The 21,809-nt window shown below is 44.2% G+C and overlaps 1 protein-coding gene across 2 annotated transcripts in view; it reads right to left on the minus strand.

Moving 5' to 3' along the window:
- NUDT13 (nudix hydrolase 13) overlaps positions 1-21,809 on the minus strand; it is a 249,504-nt gene that overhangs the window by 23,744 nt on the left and 203,951 nt on the right. For both annotated transcript variants that reach the window (XM_063961478.1, XM_063961477.1), the window contains 2 exons: positions 13,446-13,552; positions 408-533 (listed from right to left, as the gene is read on the minus strand). In XM_063961478.1, the coding sequence (XP_063817548.1) occupies positions 408-533; positions 13,446-13,552 (233 nt within the window). The remainder of the gene's footprint in view (positions 1-407; positions 534-13,445; positions 13,553-21,809) is intronic.

A 21,809-nucleotide genomic window follows, 5' to 3' on the forward strand; every position in this document is an offset into this window, starting at 1 on the left:
TCCGAATCTTATTGAATATACCCCATAGACAATAAATGCAGAAGTGGTGAATCAGGATCAGCTGTGCACAGCAAATAGCCAATCACAGGTGATACACTATCATTATCTGCTCTTTGCAACTGCCCCTTACCACCATGTGTTTGCAATTTGATGCCCTTATTGTTTCTTTAGTTGCAGGCTGGAGCATGTGCTTGAATTATGTAAATCTGAACAGGTGTGTGGTGCACACAGAATTCTGGGAGTGCACAAAGCAGTTGAACACAAAATACGCTTCCTAACTAGCGTAGTATATACCTTGCATCAGGCCCAAGGTCTGCCCAGGGGAGTGGCATAAATCCATATCTAGCATTTACATTTCTCTGTTCTAGACACAATTAATTAAAGCCCATATATGAGGTTTAACTCACCTGTGGGTAGTGGATCATTCCATTAGCACCACACACTCGCTTACTCCCAGACAGGTTTTTCTGGGTGAGATTTCCTGATTTACTGCAGTATTGGTTAGTCTCATGCCAGTGCAGAAGGGAATGTGCCTAAAAGAGATAACACTTTGTGATTAGTTACTGCTGTGTATACTACACATAGATCTGATTAAGGAGTGGTCTGTAAAAAAATTATATCTATATTACAATAGTTTTAATTTATTACTTGGTCAATGAATGTAAGAGGTGCATTTCTTTTGTTTATTGTGCAATCATTTTGGCCACCCAGAACCCTCCTGAGCATCTGTCCCTAAATGAGTCGCTTGCCCTTTTCTGTTTAATAAGCGGTATTTGAGGTTATTCTCTCCTGAGAGATCAGGAGTCACCTGCATGTGATATCGGACTCCTAAGTGATCTGGGTACCTTTTTGGAGTAGTGAGATTACATTTTTCGTTACAGTCTGCTCTTCATTGTTTTAAGTATGCAAATCAAATATTACAGTTATTACAGGTTGAGTATCCCTTATCCAAATATTCCGAAATACGGAATATTCCGAAATACGGACTTTTTTGAGTGAGAGTGAGATCGTGAAACCTTTGTTTTTTGATGGCTCAATGTACACAAAGTTTGTTTAATACACAAAGTTATTAAAAATATTGTATTAAATGACCTTCAGGCTGTGTATATAACGTGTATATGAAACATAAATAAATTGTGTGAATATAGACACACTTTGTTTAATGCACAAAGTTATAAAAAATATTGGCTAAAATTAACTTCAGGCTGTGTGTATAAGGTGTATATGAAACATAAATGCATTCTGTGCTTAGATTTAGGTCCCATCACCATGATGTCTCATTATGGTATGCAATTATTCCAAAATACGGAAAAATCCCATATCCAAAATACCTCTGGTCCCAAGCATTTTGGATAAGGGAGACTCAACCTGTACTATTGTTACGAGGCCACTATGGTTCTCCAATAAACCATTACTTATACAGTATCACTCTCGTTAACCCTCGACAAATCATACTTTGCGCATTGCTACTTAGTATGGTGATTTGCGCATAATATTGATAGTAAGCTCAATTGGACATATCTGACATTGCCATGATTTATAATTGTTTAGGTATGCTATTTATGCTGATGTCAGATCCTCATTTACTCATCTTCAAAATTCCTTATTCCCTTACAGGAATTATACTTTTGTTTGCTGAAATTCCTAAACCTCTGTCATTGATTTCATTTATTTATCAATGTTGTTACTTAATTACTATGGAAACTGTCCATGCCACACATCTGATTTGTTGATTTACAGGTCAATCTAGTATATCTGTCCTGTTTCCTATTGGTGGGGTGAGTATTAGCATGAAGCATAGAAGAGGTTGAGGCGATCATGTGACCAACCATGGAAGGCTAAACGTATGTAATTTCCGGTCTAATCTCCCAGAGAGACAGATGCCCAGAGAGGACCTCCTACCCTCTACCTCTAAATTCTATCAGATATTTTTTCTTTTCCCAGACACACTCTCGGATCTAATTTGCAAGGCATCTTTCCTGCTAGGCCTGTAGGGTAACATGAACCACCAGGTATACTATTGGAAAACATAAGCACTTCTACTATTTCTGCCCTGAACTGTATCCCTACCACACTCTTATCTGCCATCGACTGCTTGCAAACGGTGGACAGCAGAAGTGGTAGGACACCTGCAATTTGTACTCTTTACTACTTTTCTTGGGGTCTGTTTATTACTAATTGCATAATCAATGCGATCTGGGCATGATATTAGCACCCCCAATCACATTGCAGTATGCAATTACTCCGCAGGCATGTATGACAGAGCACCAGCAGGGACGTCCCTTCGATGTGCTGGGAGTGGTAGTGGGTGACTACTACTGGGGAGGGTTCTGGAGGAACCCTCTGCCGGCTAATTTTACGATCTGTAGCTCATAGGCTATAATGAGCTAATGCCATGTACAGATGGCGTAAGCAGCGTGGGCAAAACTCTGGAATGCTTCACATTCAGGAGCTTGGTAAATCTGACAGACTCACAATCCCCATGGGAAATAAGCTGCTGTTGGGAATGGAGGGATCAGAGCAGATATCAGAGATATCGCCTTCATATATAGGGGGTGATATTAAATATTTGTGGCTATCCCCTGAAAACTGGTGTTTTCGGGGGAATTTTCTGCATATGTTTAATGATAAATAAGCCCCTACAAGAGTAAATTTTTATTTTTATTTTTTAGAACAGTATTTTTTTTAGCAAGATGAGAGATAAAACAGATATGACCTGCGCAGAGGTCCAAATTCATTATTGAACACAAAAGTATCACAAGATAAATCAGACCATAAATTCAAAACAACAAGTATGGCAAGGTCTGGAAAGTCAGTCCAACATAAACATATAGTATCATTGCATTTTAAATTTTAAGAAAGATAAGAGAGTGAAAGAAAGAGAGATCGTAAGAGAAAGAGAAAAGAGAGTGAAGAAAAAAAAAGGGGGGGGGGGGGAGAAGAAAACCCAACTGGTCACGTCCATCCCAGGATAGCGATAAAACAATCTGACAGATCTAATAGAGTAGACATAAAAATAAAAATTCTTTAAATAAATGCAGGGGGGGGGGGGGGGGGGGCCTTAAAGTGGGGTAGAGGAAGATGACTCAGGGAGAATGTCCAAGTCCTCTAGAATCTTCTGACCCTGTTCCAGCATTTTAGCAGTGCGAGTGGTGTTGTCAGCACCTGAAGTTGGAAGGGAAAGTTCCAACGATATTTCACATTATTTTGACGTAACACTTTTGTTATTGGTTGCAAGTCTTGTCTCTTTTGTATTGTGGATGGTGCCAGATCTTGGAATATTTGAATGTGCATATCTTTATAGGCAATAGTTGGGGTATCTCTAATTGCAACCACAAGTTTCTCCTTGGTCCAGTAAAAATGGAGCCTGGTAACAATGTCCCTGGGTTGTTGTCCAGCTGGAGGTTTTGCTCGGAGAGCACGATGTGCCCTATCCAAAAGCAGGTCAATGTCTCGCAGCTCTGGGAGAATATGTTTGAAGACATCTCGGAGGAAAGCAGGGATAGTGTTTGGGGAGACAGACTCTGGGACATTTCTGATCCTAAGGTTATTTCTAGTTGATCTGTTTTCCAAATCTTCCTGTTTTTCTTTAAGATCATTAATTTCAGACCGTAGAAGGGTTAATTCCCTGTCCACTACTCCCTGATATCTGCAGAGTTCGTCAGCTTTAGACTCAAGAGCATCAGTTCGGGTGCCAAGGGACGTCAATTCCGACTTGAAATCGTCCACTGCTTTTTTGAGTTCCTGTTGGAATGTCATTTTTATCCCCTCTACCAACGTATTCAGAACGGCATTTATAGTTGGAATGATATCCATCTCTGAAGGAGAATCCGGGGGAGATAATCCGCTCCTATTAATCGACTGCTGCAAAGCTTTGGTTCTGGGAGTAAACAAAGTAGGAGTTGTGGTGGCTGCAGTCTTTTTCACTTTATTGGGCATAATGATAGTAAAGTAGAAACATATAACGGTAGGGGATGGGGGTATTGGGACCGCTAGGTAATGCTAAAGATGTGAGGGCCCCCGGGATATTGAGTTATTCCATGTTGAAAGCCGGCGGGAGCAAGTCAGTGACTTAAAGGCGTTGGGGTCTATAGAAATAAAATGAGGTCCCCTAAACAAGGATCTAGAATATTCACCAAAACTTAGCCGGCGGGAGCAAGTCAGTGACTTAAAGGCGTTGGGGTCTATAGAAATAAAATGAGGTCCCCTAAACAAGGATCTAGAATATTCACCAAAACTTGTGCGTGGGAATCATCCTATAATGGAGTGTCTGGTGTTGCTACTTAATATCATACTTGTACTTCAGAGCGTTGTGAGCTCAAGAATTCACAGAGGAGAAGTTGGGTAAAATCCTTTATATGATACAAATGTTGTATGATGTAAATAGTATAATCGGCCACCAGAGGGAAACAGAAAGCCAAAAGCGAAAGCACACAGGATAGCTATGCAATCTAAAGATATATCAAAAGATATTATTACGTTCTCCTTTATCATCCACTTTTATACTTGTTATGAGAGGAGAGTGAACGAGTGAGGAGTACTACATAAACATGGGTGACATCTCAACCTTATTATGTAAATTCCAAGCTATAAGAATACTGCACAGTCAAGGCAGAAGTAGATACAGTAGCAGAGCAGTGATCCTGTGTGCCCTGGGTTCACTGTTACTGGAACCATATATGTAGATGGTCAAATAATGGAGATGGAGGGCACCAGGTGGAGACCAGCTTACACCCCAAGATTTCCACAGCCACTTGTCTCGCAGCACAGACAACACAAGGTAGTATATCATCAAGATGGCCGCCAGTCAGAAGCTAGGGACCCTCGGCTCTGCATCCACGCTTTGTCCCCAGGGAGCAGTACTCTGGATAGGGCAACCCCAGGTAGGAAAAGAGCTCACCTGCACACCAGTGCAGGCTGACTGTAATCCCCGTCTCCCGGCCCCACCGTGTACCTCACTGCAGCGCGTCCCGGCGGCGTCCACCGCGTCAGCCACAAGCTCAGAGCCCAGTGTCTAGAAGGACTTCAGTCTCCGGCAGCTGCTCCCCGGCACGCTCCGCCGGATGTTCCCGGGCCGCGGGTGTCTCTACGTGGGGTCAGCGGGTCTCTTCATCGGCCGCGGACTTACTTTGGGCCCAGCGAGAAACTTGAGGCCACGGCTTCTTACAGGACGGTAGGCCACAACCTGCAAGGATATGGCTAGCATGTCCCCCAGCTCCGCGGACCTCCTCCAATATTGGGTTCTGCACTTAATGGGGACCTCTGAGGGAAATATTTCAATATGCTTAGCCGGGAGCTTCCTCGAGTTGCGTCCAGCCAGTTCGGCCGCTAAGCCACGCCCCCACAAGAGTAAAATTTTACACTAAATTGGGTCACCACTAATAACGGAACAGATTATATTGTAATACTGTAATATAGTCTTCTGGGTGGTGCACTCTAGAACTAAAATAGTAAATCATCAAGCTTGATGATTAAATGTTTCACTTTATCCAGACGTCTGCTATTTATGTCACTGATTTTTAATGCATAATTTGCAAGAAAGCACACATAACGATACCAAATTAACTGACTAATATCACCATCTGTGAGTTGTTACTTTTATTCAGTGTTCATATTACAAAGCAATTACGAGTTATCAAGTTGTAATACATAATTATAAGGTGTAATGAACTTCAATGATGGATATACAGAACTGTGAATGGGCGGGCTCTCCCAGAGGTTAAATAGACTGCTCTGGGATCTGATATCCACCCTGAGGAAGACATAAGCAGTCGAAACGCGTTGGTGGAGTTTTTTTCATTCTCTGATACACCCAGACCATCCACCTATTGGTATCCGGCAGGAATGGTGAGCACATGAGGGCCCTTACTGTGTGATTTGCCTATCCAGCTGAATTCTGTACTACATCTTCCCTAGGTTACGTTTGGTCATAACATCGTGGTGTATCAGTTTTTTATAGTGATTTTATGTTTTAATATTTTTTATCAATAAATTTATCGTTGTAGGATTGTCATACGGTGAACATTTATTTGGAGTTTGGCTGTTCCGAGTGGAGAGGAAAAGAAAACGCTATATGATTGTATCGACCTGTCACAAGTAAGCTTAAGTGTAAGCTTATTAGAAATCACTTTCTTTTGGTTATTAGAAAACATCTGGTACCATTATCTTCATTTACCAGTGAGCCTTAATCCATTCCAACACTTGTGTGGTGATCCTTAAAGAGAGTATTTCCCATCCGGCGGGAGAGGGTACATATTATCCCACCCCTACGCGATAATATAGAGATAAGAATTATCTACACATTGTATTTGCATATTCTTTTTCATGTTGCATTGAACATCCATGGATGGGAGTCTATGAAAACGCCATCCCTTCTGGATAAAAACAACCAAAGAAGCCTTTATATGATTACATCTACTTGTTACAAGTAAGCCACGTGTAAGCTGACACTCTATCCGACCATTTGGGTAGCACATGGGAACTAACTGGGAGAAGTAACAGATAAAGAAAAAGATACCTTTATGTGCATGAGAACACTTGTTTTATGTAAGCCACAAAGTGAGCACGATACAATATACATCATCACGTTGATTTGGGTGGTCCTCTAATATAGACCGTACACAGAGTGGGAATTTACTTCATAGGACCCCGTCTTTTCAGAATTTATTATCTCTGACCGGTAAAATAGACTGTACTACACATTGGATTTCTCTGTTTGTTTTTTGCCCTCCCTCCGTTGCCATCCACGGTATTCGTTTTTGGAGGAAAAAACTTGGGTCTTCCAACCTAAAGGAAGGACGAAGAAGAACTGTTTTGGACTTGCTACATGAGAACTCTCATATGAATAAGTATCTGTTTTATCTTATCAAATGTTGGGCGCATAAGATATCCAATCTTTGTTTTGTGAATGACGATTTCTCCTTTCTGGAGAAAAACTTTGAGGGGACAGACACATTTTTGTTGACTGCGCTCTTGGCCAGATTTATCAAGCCTTGGAGAGTGATAAATTGCACAGAGATAAAGTACCAGCCAATCAGCTCCTAACTGGCATGTTACAGGCTGGGTTTGAAAAATGAGTTAGGAGCTGGTCGGTTGTGCTTTATCACCATGCAATTGAATTCTTATGTATGTGAATTTTCTTATTTGCGTTTCATAGAAACACTGAGAGGATTGACTATTTTGATTTTGTGTATACAGTGAGAAATTGAACTCACTGACACATTACTCACTGAGCCATTGTCTAAGGCTAGGTACACATCAGAATGATGAGCAATCAGCCTGATGGTAGGGACGATTTCCCTTCATCCCGGACCACCCCCGATTGCCCGTACACACTAGCCATTTTAATGAATGTCCCTAATATGCACAGCACTGCATAAAATATATTTTGATGGACCCTGCCATTTTAATGAATGTCCCTAATATGCACAGTACTGCATACAATATATTTTGATGGACCCTGCAGCACGGTAAATCAAGCGACTTGGAATGTTGTCCATGGGAGCGCACAATAGTGCATACACATTAGATGATCAATACAATTTGTTGTTATGATTCGGAAAATCGTGCTGATATAATCTAAATGTGTACCAAGCCTAAAATTGCAACTGGTTGGTAGAAGACATGAGATTGTTTCCTGATTTATGCTATTAGCAGTAAGACGAGTATAGTTTTTGATATTATTATTTGTATATGCACAATGAGTGTTTTAACTCACTGACTATCACTATTCACTCTGAAAAATGGAACCCTATTGTCTGTATATTAGCTTATTTTCTCTCTGAGTTTCTCACCTTTATATAAAAAGCAGTGAGAGCAGTGCACCTGGACTGTAGATAAAAATCAATACCTTACCTGAAGAACCAGATTATTTGTTTGATCCTTATTGTACTCTGTTTCAAACTGTGCTCTATACAATCTATAGGATTATCACAACCGATGTGACTAGGACGCACATGGAGACTGCAATGATTAATTTGAAATGCAACAGCAGCTGATGTCTCTCCACAGAACGTACACTCGCACTACTTGGTGTGGAGAAAAAGCAGCGGTTTTTGCATTATTATTATTATCATCCTTTATTTATATGGCGCCACAAGGGTCCCGCAGCGCCCAATTACAGAGTACATAAACAAATAATCAAAACAGGAAAACAGCAACTTACAGTTGATGACAGTATAGGACAAGTACAGGGTAAATAAACATAGCTACATCAGCAGATGACACTGAAATAAGTATCAGGTGGCAGAAGACTGCTGGATTTGGTGCAGTTGAAGGTTATTAAAGTAAGAGAAAGGATAAGCACATGAGGGAAGAGGGCCCTGCTCGTGAGAGCTTACATTCTAAAGCAAGATTCAGATTCAGTCACACTAGCAGTAGCACGATACCTGGCACACCGAGTGGGGGCAGTGTGGCGAGACTGCAGCAACATGAGGATGAATCTGTAGGTCACAACTGATACTCAGCAGGGCATAGCATAGCATTCATGTGTGAATATAAAGGATCTCATACACACGGAGTAGATGCCTGAAATTCTTACAACTTATGTATAAATAATTCCTGTAGTTTGTGTGCAGGAAGTTTGCTCTTTATCCCTTATGCAATACATTTTGTTATTTACAAAATAATCTGAAGGGATATCACTTATTCTACCTAGTGTAACATAGAAACATAGAATTTGACAGCAGATAAGAACCACTAGGCCCATCTAGTCTGCCCCTTTTGTTTTTATCTTTTAGGCAATCTCAACCCTTTTTGAACCTTAATTCTTTGTAAGGATATTCATATGCCTATCCCAAGCATGTTTAAATTGCTCTACAGTCTTAGCCTCTACCACCTCTGATGGGAGGCTATTCCACTTATCCACTACCCTTTCTGTGAAGTAATTTTTCCTTAAATTTTCCCTGAACCCCCCCCCCCTCCAGTCTCAGTGTATGTCCTCGAGTTTTAATACTTCTCTTCCTTTGAAGAATGTTTCCCTCCTGAACTTTGTTAAGACCCTTGATATATTTGAAAGTTTTTATCATGTCCCCCCTTTCCCTTCTCTCCTCCAAACTATACATGTTAAGATCTTTTAGCCTTTCCGGGAAAGTTTTGTGATGTAGGCCATGCACCATTTTAGTTGCCCTTCTTTGTACACTCTCTAATGTATTTATATCCTTCTGGAGATATGGTCTCCAGAACTGGACACAGTATTCCAGATGGGGCCGTACCAATGACCTATACAGTGGCATTATCACTTCTTTTTCCTGCTACTGATTCCTCTCCCTATGCAACCAAGCATCTGACTTGCCTTTCTCATTGCTTTGTTGCATTGCTTTCCTGCCTTCAAGTCACTTGAAATAGTGACTCCTAAATCCCTTTCCTCCTCAGTAGTTTCCATTATAGTACCCTTGATACTATATTTAGCCTTTGGGTTTTTGAGACCCAAGTGCATGATTTTGCATTTTTTAGCATTAAACTGTAGTTGCCACATTCTTGACCATTTCTCAAGCCTACCTAGGTCATCAATCATTTGTTTTACCCCTCCCGGTGTGTCTACTCTGTTGCATATCTTTGTATCATCTGCAAAAAGGCATACCTTCCCTTCAATACCATTTGCAATGTCACCAACAAAGATATTAAAGAGAACTGGACCAAGTACAGATCCCTGGGGTACTCCACTGGGAACTCCACTGGTAGCTCAGATCTATATAGATCTATTCATTTATTGGCATCTGGAATCTACCTATTACTGTGTATATTATTATGATCAGAGTAGTACAGTGACATTTAGGGGGGTATTAAATTATCACTTTTCGCTATTTATTTTAGGGCGAATGGGGATTCGCCCTATATAATAGCAGGGCCATTTTGTCGCCTAGGCCAAAAATTCAGCAGGAGCGAAAAACATGTGGATCGGTGAATTCACATGTTTTCGCCAATACCTTTTCACTAAAAAAAGAAGTGAAAAGGCATTGGCGAAAATGCCTTAAAAACGTTCGAACCCCCCCCCCCCTCCCCCACAATTGAATACGCAGAGGGGTGAATTCGTTAACTCTGAAAATGTCAGAGCTAATTGAATACCCCCATAATATGATGTTAATGCAATGATTCATTTTACGTTCATGAATTACTTTTATCGGGTATAATGTATTGAAAGTTAAGTTTTATCAATTATTAATTCAATTATTCATGTTGCCGCAAAAAATAGTTGCTCCTCTGCAACTCAATAATATCCACTATTCTATACTTAGCTTTAATCGATCTGTGCAGGCGTATGATCCGTACTGAGCAGGTGTGGGTTCTATAATGGGCAGGCGTGGGTTCTATAATGGGCAGGCGTGGGTTCCATACTGGGCAGGCACGGGAGCTGTACTGCGCAGGAGCAAGATCCATACTGGGCAGGCATGAGATTCGTACTGTGCAAAAGCAGATCTGTGTCAGTGACGTTGGTCGCAGTACCCCCTAAGCCGAAGCATAATAAACATGCTGCAGTGGTTTGGGGGAGGGGGAAGGGATGGTGATGGCCAGCATTACAGAAAATGGGGCAGGTTAAGGACAGTGGCTGCATCCTTGAACACAGCTTAATTTGTCGTGGAAGAGTGAAAACACCGGCCATCCTAAGAAACCTGAGGGAGAGTCAGATGACTGATGGTCATGCAGGGTGATCCAGTGATCACAGAAGCTGGTAGGAGGTGCCTATTAACACAATACGCCTCCTGCAGCAATAGCATATTATCGCACAGCAGCTGCATACAAAGATGCATTGGCTGTGCATTGACGTCCATCTCTGATTCAGGCCTAGAGAACATGAGGGATTTTACTCATCCACATTCTTACTGAAAGAACCAGACTCTATATTCACAGGGGTAAAATAAGAGCACTGCAGGTTTTGGCTATGTTACATTTTAGTCATTCATGGCCCCACTGATCCCATATGTACATGATGCAAATACTTTTAAACATTTTGTATAGCACTTTTTTTTTTTAAATGGAGTAATATTTTTTACAGCCCCTGGCAATATACTTTACATTATGGATGATCACTGTCATGGCCATTATAGTCAAGAAGGCAGCAACTACACTTAAACAAGCCTGGGCAAGAGAAAGCTAGGCAGCTACTCCCTTCTATAAGCAATACAAAAATATAAAAAAAAATCTGCTGCGGGCAGTCCTGCGTTTCTGTTACAGCAAGCCCCTAGACCCGAGGAAAGAATGACACCTTTAAGACACTGGTATAACTCTCCTGGAGGCACAACTGTCCCATTCGTTGGGACTTGCACAGAAATCACAAAGATATGCTAACCTAAAGGATGTGTGCGATAGTAAATAACCAAATGTGTTTCAAAAAGGCTTCATTCATTGGTGTAACACACAAATCAGACATTCCGTAAATTATTCAGAATGAGGTGGACTCAAATTCTAGACACATGCTGGGAAATGTTGGTGCAATAAGAAGCCATAGAGAAACAAATCGCTCCAGATGAAAAAGACTTGCTAACCCTACATAAGAATACGCTGGTATCTTCAGATGGTCAGAGAGATTTCTGCACTAAAAAGTGTATGACTGGAGACATCTTCCTTATGTACTTATATTCTACAGTGTCGCTCTCTCCTTCATATGCGTCAGAGAGAGAATCAAAAAATAAATAAACTACTATTGAGCTTTATTTCATCTAAAAATACTAATATTTAGCTGCAACTAATGAAGCTGCTCTGTAGATTTTGTAACAAGAACAAGTCAGTGTGGCCCTTCCTTCACACACAGTCCCATATAACTATCAAGATTTCAGACTAAACCATCACCCTTATACAATAATCATGTTCAGCGGAAGTCAAGAGTGGCATCAGCTGCTTTTATATATAGATCAGCCGAAGTTTAAAACGTGTCCCTCTCTATTAAACACAGCCAGCACTAATAAAAAGGGTTGGGCCTCATTCCAAGCCCCCACCTCCACCCGAACCAGCCCTCACTTATCACAAAATGGTACAAAAGAAAAAGAAGCACTTAATAAAAACTACAGACAAATAATACCCCTTTGTTTTGAATCCCCTCTATTCCAGTTTTCTCTTGTTTCATGTTTCTTGTATCTCTTTCAGTTCTTCTGCCTCTTTTGCACTGTGGTTTATTTTTTAAAGGTGCCTTTGGGTTTTCTTGCATATACTGTTTACGTATGACCATATAACTTCAATGTAAAATGAAATGTTTCTTTTACTGCTATTTTGCTTTGATTTCTATTTCGGAGACAACTTGTACACTGGTCACTATTCAGCCTTCATCTGCTGTACCCAGCTCTATACTTCCAATGTGACTTATTCCCTGAATGGGAGTAGTGGTTGGCTTCTGCTTCACATAGGGGGTCATTCCGAGTTGATCGCTCGCTAGCAGTTTTTAGAAGCCGTGCAAACGCTATGCCGCCGCCCACTGGGAGTGTATTTTAGGTTAGCAGAAGTGCGAACGGTTGTATCGCAGAGCGCCTGCAAATAATTTTTGTGTAGTTTCAGAGTAGCTCAAAACCTACTCAGCGCTTGCGATCACTTCAGACTATTCAGTTCTGGACTTGACGTCACACACCCGCTCAGCGTTCGCCCAGCCACGCCTGCGTTTTTCCTGGCACGCCTGCATTTTTCCCGAACAATCCCTGAAAACGGTCAGTTGCCACCCAGAAACGCCCACTTCATTTCAATCACTCTGCGGCAACCAGTGCGACTGAAATGCATCGCTAGACCCTGTGCAAAACGGTATCGTTCGGTGTGCCCGTAAGTCACGCGTGCACATTGCGCTGCATACACATGCGCAGAACTGGCATTTTTATAGCCTGATCGCTGCGCTGCGAACAAATGCAGCTAGCGATCAACTCGGAATGACCCCCATAATCTCCTCTGCACACTGCAGTGACCTCACGCTGCACAACCAATCAGAAAAGGAGAAGTAACGAGTGCAGTATTTTTAGACATGGGGAGGTATGCCTGACATGTTGGTTAGTTACTAGGAGCACGTGGGTGTGAGTGGCATGTGAGTGTTTGTGAGCATCATGTGTGGGAATATCAGAGCCAATGCGAATGTTAAAGTTTGTGGGTGTCTGATTTGCATGTGGAACATTTTATGGCAAGTGGGAGTCTGAGGACATGAGGGGCATGGAAGTACTGTGTTTGATGTGGAAGCATTGAGGTAATTTTTGGGCTATTTTTTCATTCATGGGTAATACAGGTATACGGCTCTTTTGAAGGATGAGGGTACAAGTTTGAATGCTGGCTACAGAGTTGTGTGTGCACCAGGGAACTCTTCATACAGTATGGGTGATACAGGAGCAAGTACCACCAGTTTGCATTCAGCACCATTGTGTGATTATACTGTGTCATATGGAGAGTGGAAGTCCTGACTTATACATAGATATTATGACAGTTATTTTGTTTGTTTGTTTGTTTGTAAATACAGACAGCATGCCGGTAAGTGTTTATACCTTGGATAGTGCAGGACCATCTTTTCCATCAATTTTGACAGCAGCCTTGGACAGTTCAGTGAATTTTCCTGAAAATTCTTTTTCCAAATTAAATTTGTCCAAAGTTCCTAAGAGACATCGACAATTTAATAACAATACATGATATATAGCATTAGCAGTACAAAACATGTATGCAACATATTACATTTTAAAACAATGGGGATTATTCAGAGTTGTTAGCAATTGGGCAAAACCATGTTGCACTGCAAGTGGGGCAGCTGCAACATATGCAGAGAGTTAGATTTGGTTGGCGTGTGTGCAAACTGAAATCTAAATTGCAGTGTAAAAAGTAAGAAGCCAGTATTTACCCTGCACAGTAACAATATAACCCGCCCAAATCTAACTCTCTCTGCACATGTTACATCTGCTCCACCTGCAGTGCAACATGGTTTTGCCCAATTGCTAACTTTTTTGGTTTAGCTGAATAGCTCCTAATGTCAGATATGTGAAGTTATCAATATGGTCTATGCTGTATGCGGGGGCATAGCTGTCGCTATAGTTGTCTATGGCAAACATTTAATAGCAAAGTGAGCACTATTTCAGTTTGTGTAGTGTAACTTGCCTGAGATATCACTCTGCATATGATCAGAAAGTGATTCTAGACCTGTGGGTGTTGGACACTTGTGACTACTTATAACTGGAATGAGTTGTCATACCTTTGCTGCAGTTATTTATCCTACCCTTTCTGTTGTTATAGTAATATCCAGTACTTATGCTATATACTATGGTTAGCAGTTGTGCTTATACCTGACACTCTAATATTTTGAAAATAAGATTTTACTCACCGGTAAATCTATTTCTCGTAGTCCGTAGTGGATGCTGGGAACTCCGAAAGGACCATGGGGAATAGCGGCTCCGCAGGAGACTGGGCACAACTAAAAGAAAGCTTTTAGACTACCTAGTGTGCACTGGCTCCTCCCACTATGACCCTCCTCCAAGCCTCAGTTAGGATACTGTGCCCGGAAGAGCTGACACAATAAGGAAGGATTTTGAATCCCGGGTAAGACTCATACCAGCCACACCAATCACACCGTATAACTCGTGATACCATATCCAGTTAACAGTATGAAACATAACTGAGCCTCTCAACAGATGGCTCATAACAATAACCCTTTAGTTAACAATAACTATGTACAAGTATTGCAGACAATCCGCACTTGGGATGGGCGCCCAGCATCCACTACGGACTACGAGAAATAGATTTACCGGTGAGTAAAATCTTATTTTCTCTAACGTCCTAGTGGATGCTGGGAACTCCGAAAGGACCATGGGGATTATACCAAAGCTCCCAAACGGGCGGGAGAGTGCGGATGACTCTGCAGCACCGAATGAGAGAACTCAAGGTCCTCCTCAGCCAGGGTATCAAATTTGTGGAATTTTGCAAACGTGTTTGCCCCTGACCAAGTAGCAGCTCGGCAAAGTTGTAAAGCCGAGACCCCTCGGGCAGCCGCCCAAGATGAGCCCACCTTCCTTGTAGAATGGGCTTTTACTGATTTAGGATGCGGCAGTCCAGCCGCAGAATGCGCCAGCTGAATTGTGCTACAAATCCAGCGAGCAATAGTCTGCTTAGAAGCAGGAGCACCCAGTTTGTTGGGTGCATACAGGATAAATAACGAGACAGTTTTCCTGACTCCAGCCGTCCTGGAAACATAAATTTTCAAGGCCCTGACTACGTCCAGTAACTTGGAATCCTCCAAGTCGGTAGTAGCCGCAGGCACTACAATAGGTTGGTTCAAGTGAAAGGCAGATACTGTTATGAACCACAGGTAGTGGTTCATTCCTATTTTATGTTTATAAAGTTGTCTTGCATGCCAGGATTTCCCGTTGCTCTGTTTTAGAATACTCTTGTCTGCTGCCGCTGGTGGGTCTGTGTAATTGCAGCTTGTTCCCATGTGTTCAGCCTCACCTGGCTGCTAATTGTATCTTGTCAGTTTGGAGTAATGCTAGAGGGCAGCTGCACGAGATTATTAATTAGGCCTCTCTGTTATATGCTGGCTGACTGCAATTCACAGATGCTGGTGATATTTCTTGGTTTTCAGTCTGCTTGAAGTCTGACCTGGTTCCTGCCAGTCCCTGAGCTCCTGTATAGCAGTGTCTGACTAGCTGCTTCCTGTGTTGATTCCTGTGTCAGACCCTGTGTCGATTCCTGTGTCTGATCCCGTGTCCTGCTGTGAGGCGTTCCTGCCCTGAGGTCCAGTGGCTTTGCCTATCCCTGGTCAAGTTCCTGGTTTCCTGGTGTCCACCGGTCTGTCGTTTGGGATTCTGCCTGTCCTCCAGTTCTGAGAGTGTGTGTCGGCATCATTGAGGGTTCCTGTCCGTTTGCCAGTATTCGTACCAGTTCCGTGAGTAGTGGCTCTGCCGCGTCCGTTGGCCTAGGCCGCTGTATTTCATTATTGTTTCTGTCCCTGGTGTTTTGCAGAGGGTTCTGCTTATGCTGTCACCGCCGGTACACAAAGGTATTGTGTCGGCGTGTGATCAGCATTTCCTTTGTTGTTATTTTCCTTTGGCGGTTTCTCCGCACATACTTTAGGTTTTTAGTTAGCTTGTAGCCCCTGGCCTGTTTGCTTAGTTAGAGGGCCTCTTGTTATCATCCTGTCTCGGATTTCCCTTTGTCTCTCACTAAGACCGGGGGGCATCGGAGTTGGGCAGACATAATCCGCCCTTCAAACGCGGCTGCCAAGGGCTCAAGAAACCATAGTCTCGCAAGGGATTTCTGACAGCACGGGTGAGACAACAGAGTTAGGGCGCCAGGGGCTATTCCCTTTCCATTCCCCTTTCCCAGCGTTACGTCCTGGTGCTCTGGACTCACTTCATGAACATCTCCCTTGTTCTGAGCACCAGGAACCTAACATTATCACCAGCCATACCACAAAAAAGAAATAAAACTTTTTTTTATTTTTTGGCCCAGTCCAGTGTCTAGTCTAGAATCCAGTCCTGTCTAGAATTCAGTGTGCAGAATCCAATCCGGTGTTTAGAATCCAGTCCTGTCTAGAATTCAGTGTGCAGAATCCAGTCCGGTGTTTAGAATCCAGTCCGGTGTTTAGAATCCAGTCCGGTGTTTAAAAAAAAAAAAAAAAAAAAGTCTTGTTTTGTTTAGCAAAAATTTAGTCTTGCCTTGTCTTGTCTAGTTTTAAATCCTCCTATGTCTACTATGCAAGCCCTGCAGGCATCTCTCGCAGCCCTGAACTCTGTTTTCAGTGCTTTGAGACCAGAGCGACTAGAAGTTTTGCAGCAATCCCTAAAGCAACTGCAAAACCTTCTGACTAAAATCTTGCTCATCTTGCCAGAAGTCGTTGAGAGTACATCTATCTCTAAAGAGACTCTTGTTCACAGTATGGTGACAAGAGAATCCTCTGGTTTAATTGAAGAGAAAAGGTTTAAAAGTTTTCTGCGGCCCAGGCTCTCAGAAGAGGAGCGTCTGCGTCGCAGAAACTTAAACTTGTGCCTATATTGTGGGGGTTTAGGCCACTATCTGCAGACCTGTGAGTTGCGCAAGCCAAAGTGTGGTGACGAGTCTTGCCCTCTGGCCAAGTTGAGTCAGGATACAAGACCTACTCCTGTCTCTACTGTGGCAGAGGTACTTGTCACACAACCCACACTAAAAAGCTCTCTGTCCTATAATTGGGGTCCTTGGGCAAGGGAGCCCCATTATAGATTCAGGAATCAAAAGAGAATGTTTCTCTCCTCTCTTGAGGTTCCTGTGGAAGCGGAGTTGCAAGCCCCTGGAGTGGTGCCCGATGCCCAGGTTCCTGGAGTGGTGCCCGATGCCCAGGTTCCTGGAGTGGTGCCCGATGCCCAGGTTCCTGGAGTGGTGCCCGATGCCCAGGTTCCTGGAGTGGTGCCCGATGCCCAGGGTCCTGGAGTGGTGCCCGTAGCCCAGGGTCCTGGAGTGGTGCCCGTAGCCCAAGGTCCCGGAGTGGTGCCCGTAGCCCAGGGTCCTGGAGTGGTGCCCGTAGCCCAGGGTCCTGGAGTGGTGCCCGTAGCTCAGGATCTTGGTGCGGTACCCGATGCCCAGAGTGCTGGTGCGGTACCCGATGCCCAGAGTGCTGGTGCGGTACCCGATTCCCAGAGTGCTGGTGCGGTACCCGATGCCCAGAGTGCTGGTGCGGTACCCGATGCCCAGAGTGCTGGTGCGGTACCCGATGCCCAAGCTTATAGAGGGACATCAAATATTGTAGTTCAGGTGTCCATACCAGAAGGGGTCTCAGAAGCCGTTACCCCAGGTAGGGACTTGAAGAGCGCAACCCTAGAAAGGGTCTCTAAAACCATAGTTCTTGAAGGGAACTCGAGAAGCAAAACCTCAGAAGGGATCTTTGAAGTAATATCCCCAAGTGGGGTCTTGAGAGATGCAGCCCCAAAGAAGGGTCTAGAAGTCGCTTCCCCAGGAAAGAACTTAAGAAGCATAGCATTAGTGGAGGATCTGAACGTTATTGCTTCAGCAAAAGTCCCGGAAGTCATAGTCCCGGGAGAACTTTCGATAATTATCGACTCAGAGAGGGAGGCCGATGGCCCGATCCCAGTCAGGGAGGCCAACGGCCCGGTCCCAGTAAAAGAATCCGAGGTGCTGACCCCAGCGGGGTTCCCGGAGGCCACTGCCCCAGCGGGGTTCCCGGAGGCCACTGCCCCAGCGGGGTTCCCGGAGGCCACTGCCCCAGCGGGGTTCCCGGAGGCCACTGCCCCAGCGGGGTTCAGAAAGTCACTGCCCCGGGTGGGGTTCAGAAAGTCACTGCCCCGGGTGGGGTTCAGAAAGTCACTGCCCCGGGTGGGGTTCAGAAAGTCTCAGCCCCGGGGGGGGTTCAGAGAGTCTCAGCCTCGAGTAAGGTCAATAGTGACCAGGTCCTAGCAAAGCACTCCAGTCAGTCAGATGAGAAGGAAACAGATCCTGACTCTGATATCTCAACATCCATAACCTTTGATGGGGACTTAGCCCAATTTCTGGCGCTTTTCAAACACTATTACACTATTATGTTGTCTAGACCATTTCTGGGCATCACTTCAGAAAACCTTGGGCCTTATCTGATTTATTCTTTTAGAGGAGAGCCTTTTGAGTGGGCGACCAGCCTAATGAAAGCTGAAGATCCCATTCTTCAGGATCCCCTAGCATTCTGTGATGCAATTATTAAAAGATATGGTTCCAAAGAAATTGGTTCAGGTTCCTCTAAGTCACCCGTCTTGTCTGCTGAGAGTCCACCAAATACTGTAAACTCGGCACAAGAGTCCCAGCCCGTTGTTTTGACTGCAGGATGTGCTTTTCTGACTTCTTCTTCTAATAATAGTACTTTACCAGAAAGTTCAGCTCCCAAGGGTAAGAGACCTGTCTCTGATTTGAACGCAGCCTTGCTGGGTGGTACCATCAGTTCAGACAATGTTTGGGGAATTACCTTGGTCAGACCTAAAGAGCTTTGTAAAAAGAAGAAGAAGAAAAAGAAATAATTTTTGACTCTTGCCTTGATAAAAAAAAAAAATATATATTTTTTTTCCCCCTTGTCTTGTGTCCAGTGGCCACCATCAAGGGGAGGGCACTGTTACAAGTTGTTGCTACAGCTTCTTTTTTGTTTTCTTGTCTGTTAGACCAGTGTGTTAGGTTTTGTTTTTTTTTTAATCCCTTGTTCTGGATAGTCTGAATTTTGGGGTCTTTTGACCCCTCCTCAAGGGGGGGGGGGGTAATGTTATGAGCCACGGCTGTGGCTCATTCCTGTTTTGCATTTTTGTTCTGTATTTTATGTTATACTTCTGTTTATGTTCCCCGTGGGTGTCATGGGGTGCTCGGAGCTCACCCTTAAGGAGGGGATACTGTTATGAACCACAGGTAGTGGTTCATTCCTATTTTATGTTTATAAAGTTGTCTTGCATGCCAGGATTTCCCGTTGCTCTGTTTTAGAATACTCTTGTCTGCTGCCGCTGGTGTGTCTGTGTAATTGCAGCTTGTTCCCATGTGTTCAGCCTCACCTGGCTGCTAATTGTATCTTGTCAGTTTGGAGTCATGCTAGAGGACAGCTGCACGAGATTATTAATTAGGCCTCTCTGTTATATGCTGGCTGACTGCAATTCACAGATGCTGGTGATATTTCTTGGTTTTCAGTCTGCTTGAAGTCTGACCTGGTTCCTGCCAGTCCCTGAGCTCCTGTATAGCAGTGTCTGACTAGCTGCTTCCTGTGTTGATTCCTGTGTCAGTCCCTGTGTCGATTCCTGTGTCTGATCCCGTGTCCTGCTGTGAGGCGTTCCTGCCCTGAGGTCCAGTGGCTTTGCCTATCCCTGGTCAAGTTCCTGGTTTCCTGGTGTCCACCGGTCTGTCGTTTGGGATTCTGCCTGTCCTCCAGTTCTGAGAGTGTGTGTCGGCATCATTGAGGGTTCCTGTCCGTTTGCCAGTATTCGTACCAGTTCCGTGAGTAGTGGCTCTGCCGCGTCCGTTGGCCTAGGCCGCTGTATTTCATTATTGTTTCTGTCCCTGGTGTTTTGCAGAGGGTTCTGCTTATACTGTCACCGCCGGTACACAAAGGTATTGTGTCGGCGTGTGATCAGCATTTCCTTTGTTGTTATTTTCCTTTGGCGGTTTCTCCGCACATACTTTAGGTTTTTAGTTAGCTTGTAGCCCCTGGCCTGTTTGCTTAGTTAGAGGGCCACTTGTTATCATCCTGTCTCGGATTTCCCTTTGTCTCTCACTAAGACCGGGGGGCATCGGAGTTGGGCAGACATAATCCGCCCTTCAAACGCGGCTGCCAAGGGCTCAAGAAACCATAGGGATTTCTGACAGCACGGGTGAGACAACAGAGTTAGGGCGCCAGGGGCTATTCCCTTTCCATTCCCCTTTCCCAGCGTTACGTCCTGGTGCTCTGGACTCACTTCATGAACATCTCCCTTGTTCTGAGCACCAGGAACCTAACAGATACCACCTTAGGGAGAAACTGGGGACGAGTCCTCAATTCTGCCCTATCCATATGGAAAATCAGATAAGGGCTTTTAAATGACAAAGCCGCCAATTCTGATACACGCCTGGCCGAAGCCAAGGCCAATAACATGACCACTTTCCACGTGAGATATTTTAGATCCACGGTCTTTAGTGGCTCAAACCAATGTGATTTTAGGAACCTCAACACCACGTTGAGATCCCAAGGTGCCATTGGAGGCACAAAAGGGGGCTGAATATGCAGCACTCCTTTTACAAATGTCTGAACTTCAGGTAGTGAAGCTAGTTCTTTTTTGGAAGAAAATCGACAGAGCCGATATCTGTACCTTAATGGAGCCTAATTTTAGGCCCATAGTCACTCCTGCCTGTAGGAAGTGCAGAAATCGACCCAGCTGAAATTCTTCTGTTGGGGCTTTTCTGGCCTCACACCAAGCAACATATTTCCGCCATATGCGGTGATAATGTTTTACAGTTACATCTTTCCTGGCTTTAATCAGCGTAGGAATGACATCCTCCGGAATGCCCTTTTCCTTTAGGATCCGGCGTTCAACCGCCATGCCGTCAAACGCAGCCGCGGTAAGTCTTGGAACAGACAGGGCCCCTGCTGCAGCAGGTCCTGTCTGAGCGGCAGAGGCCATGGGTCCTCTGAGATCATCTCTTGAAGTTCCAGGTACCACGCTCTTCTTGGCCAATCCGGAACCACGAGTATTGTCCTTACTCCTCGTTTTCTTATTATTCTCAGTACCTTTGGTATGAGAGGCAGAGGAGGGAACACATAAACTGACTGGTACACCCACGGTGTCACTAGAGCGTCCACCACTATCGCCTGAGGGTCCCTTGACCTTGCGCAATATCTCTCTAGTTTTTTGTTTAGGCGGGACGCCATCATGTCCACCTGTGGCCGTTCCCAACGATTTACAATCAGTGTGAAGATTTCTGGATGAAGTCCCCACTCTCCCGGGTGGAGGTCGTGCCTGCTGAGGAAGCCTGCTTCCCAGTTGTCCACTCCCGGAATGAACACTGCTGACAGTGCTAGTACGTGATTTTCCGCCCATCGGAGAATCCTTGTGGCTTCTGCCATTGCCGTCCTGCTTCTTGTGCCGCCCTGTCGGTTTACATGGGCGACCGCCGTGATGTTGTCTGACTGGATCAGTACCGGCTGGTGTAGAAGCAGGGGTTTTGCCTGACTTAGGGCATTGTAAATGGCCCTTAGTTCTAGAATATTTATGTGTAGGGAAGTCTCCTGACTCGACCATAGTCCTTGGAAGTTTCTTCCCTGTGTGACTGCTCCCCAGCCTCGAAGGCTGGCATCCGTGGTCACCAGGACCCAGTCCTGTATGCCGAATCTGTGGCCCTCTAGAAGATGAGCACTCTGCAGCCACCACAGCAGAGACACCCTGGTTCTTGGAGACAGGGTT

This window comes from Pseudophryne corroboree, chromosome 3 (assembly GCF_028390025.1).
Source record: "Pseudophryne corroboree isolate aPseCor3 chromosome 3, aPseCor3.hap2, whole genome shotgun sequence".
In the NCBI taxonomy this organism is placed as follows: domain Eukaryota; kingdom Metazoa; phylum Chordata; class Amphibia; order Anura; family Myobatrachidae; genus Pseudophryne; species Pseudophryne corroboree.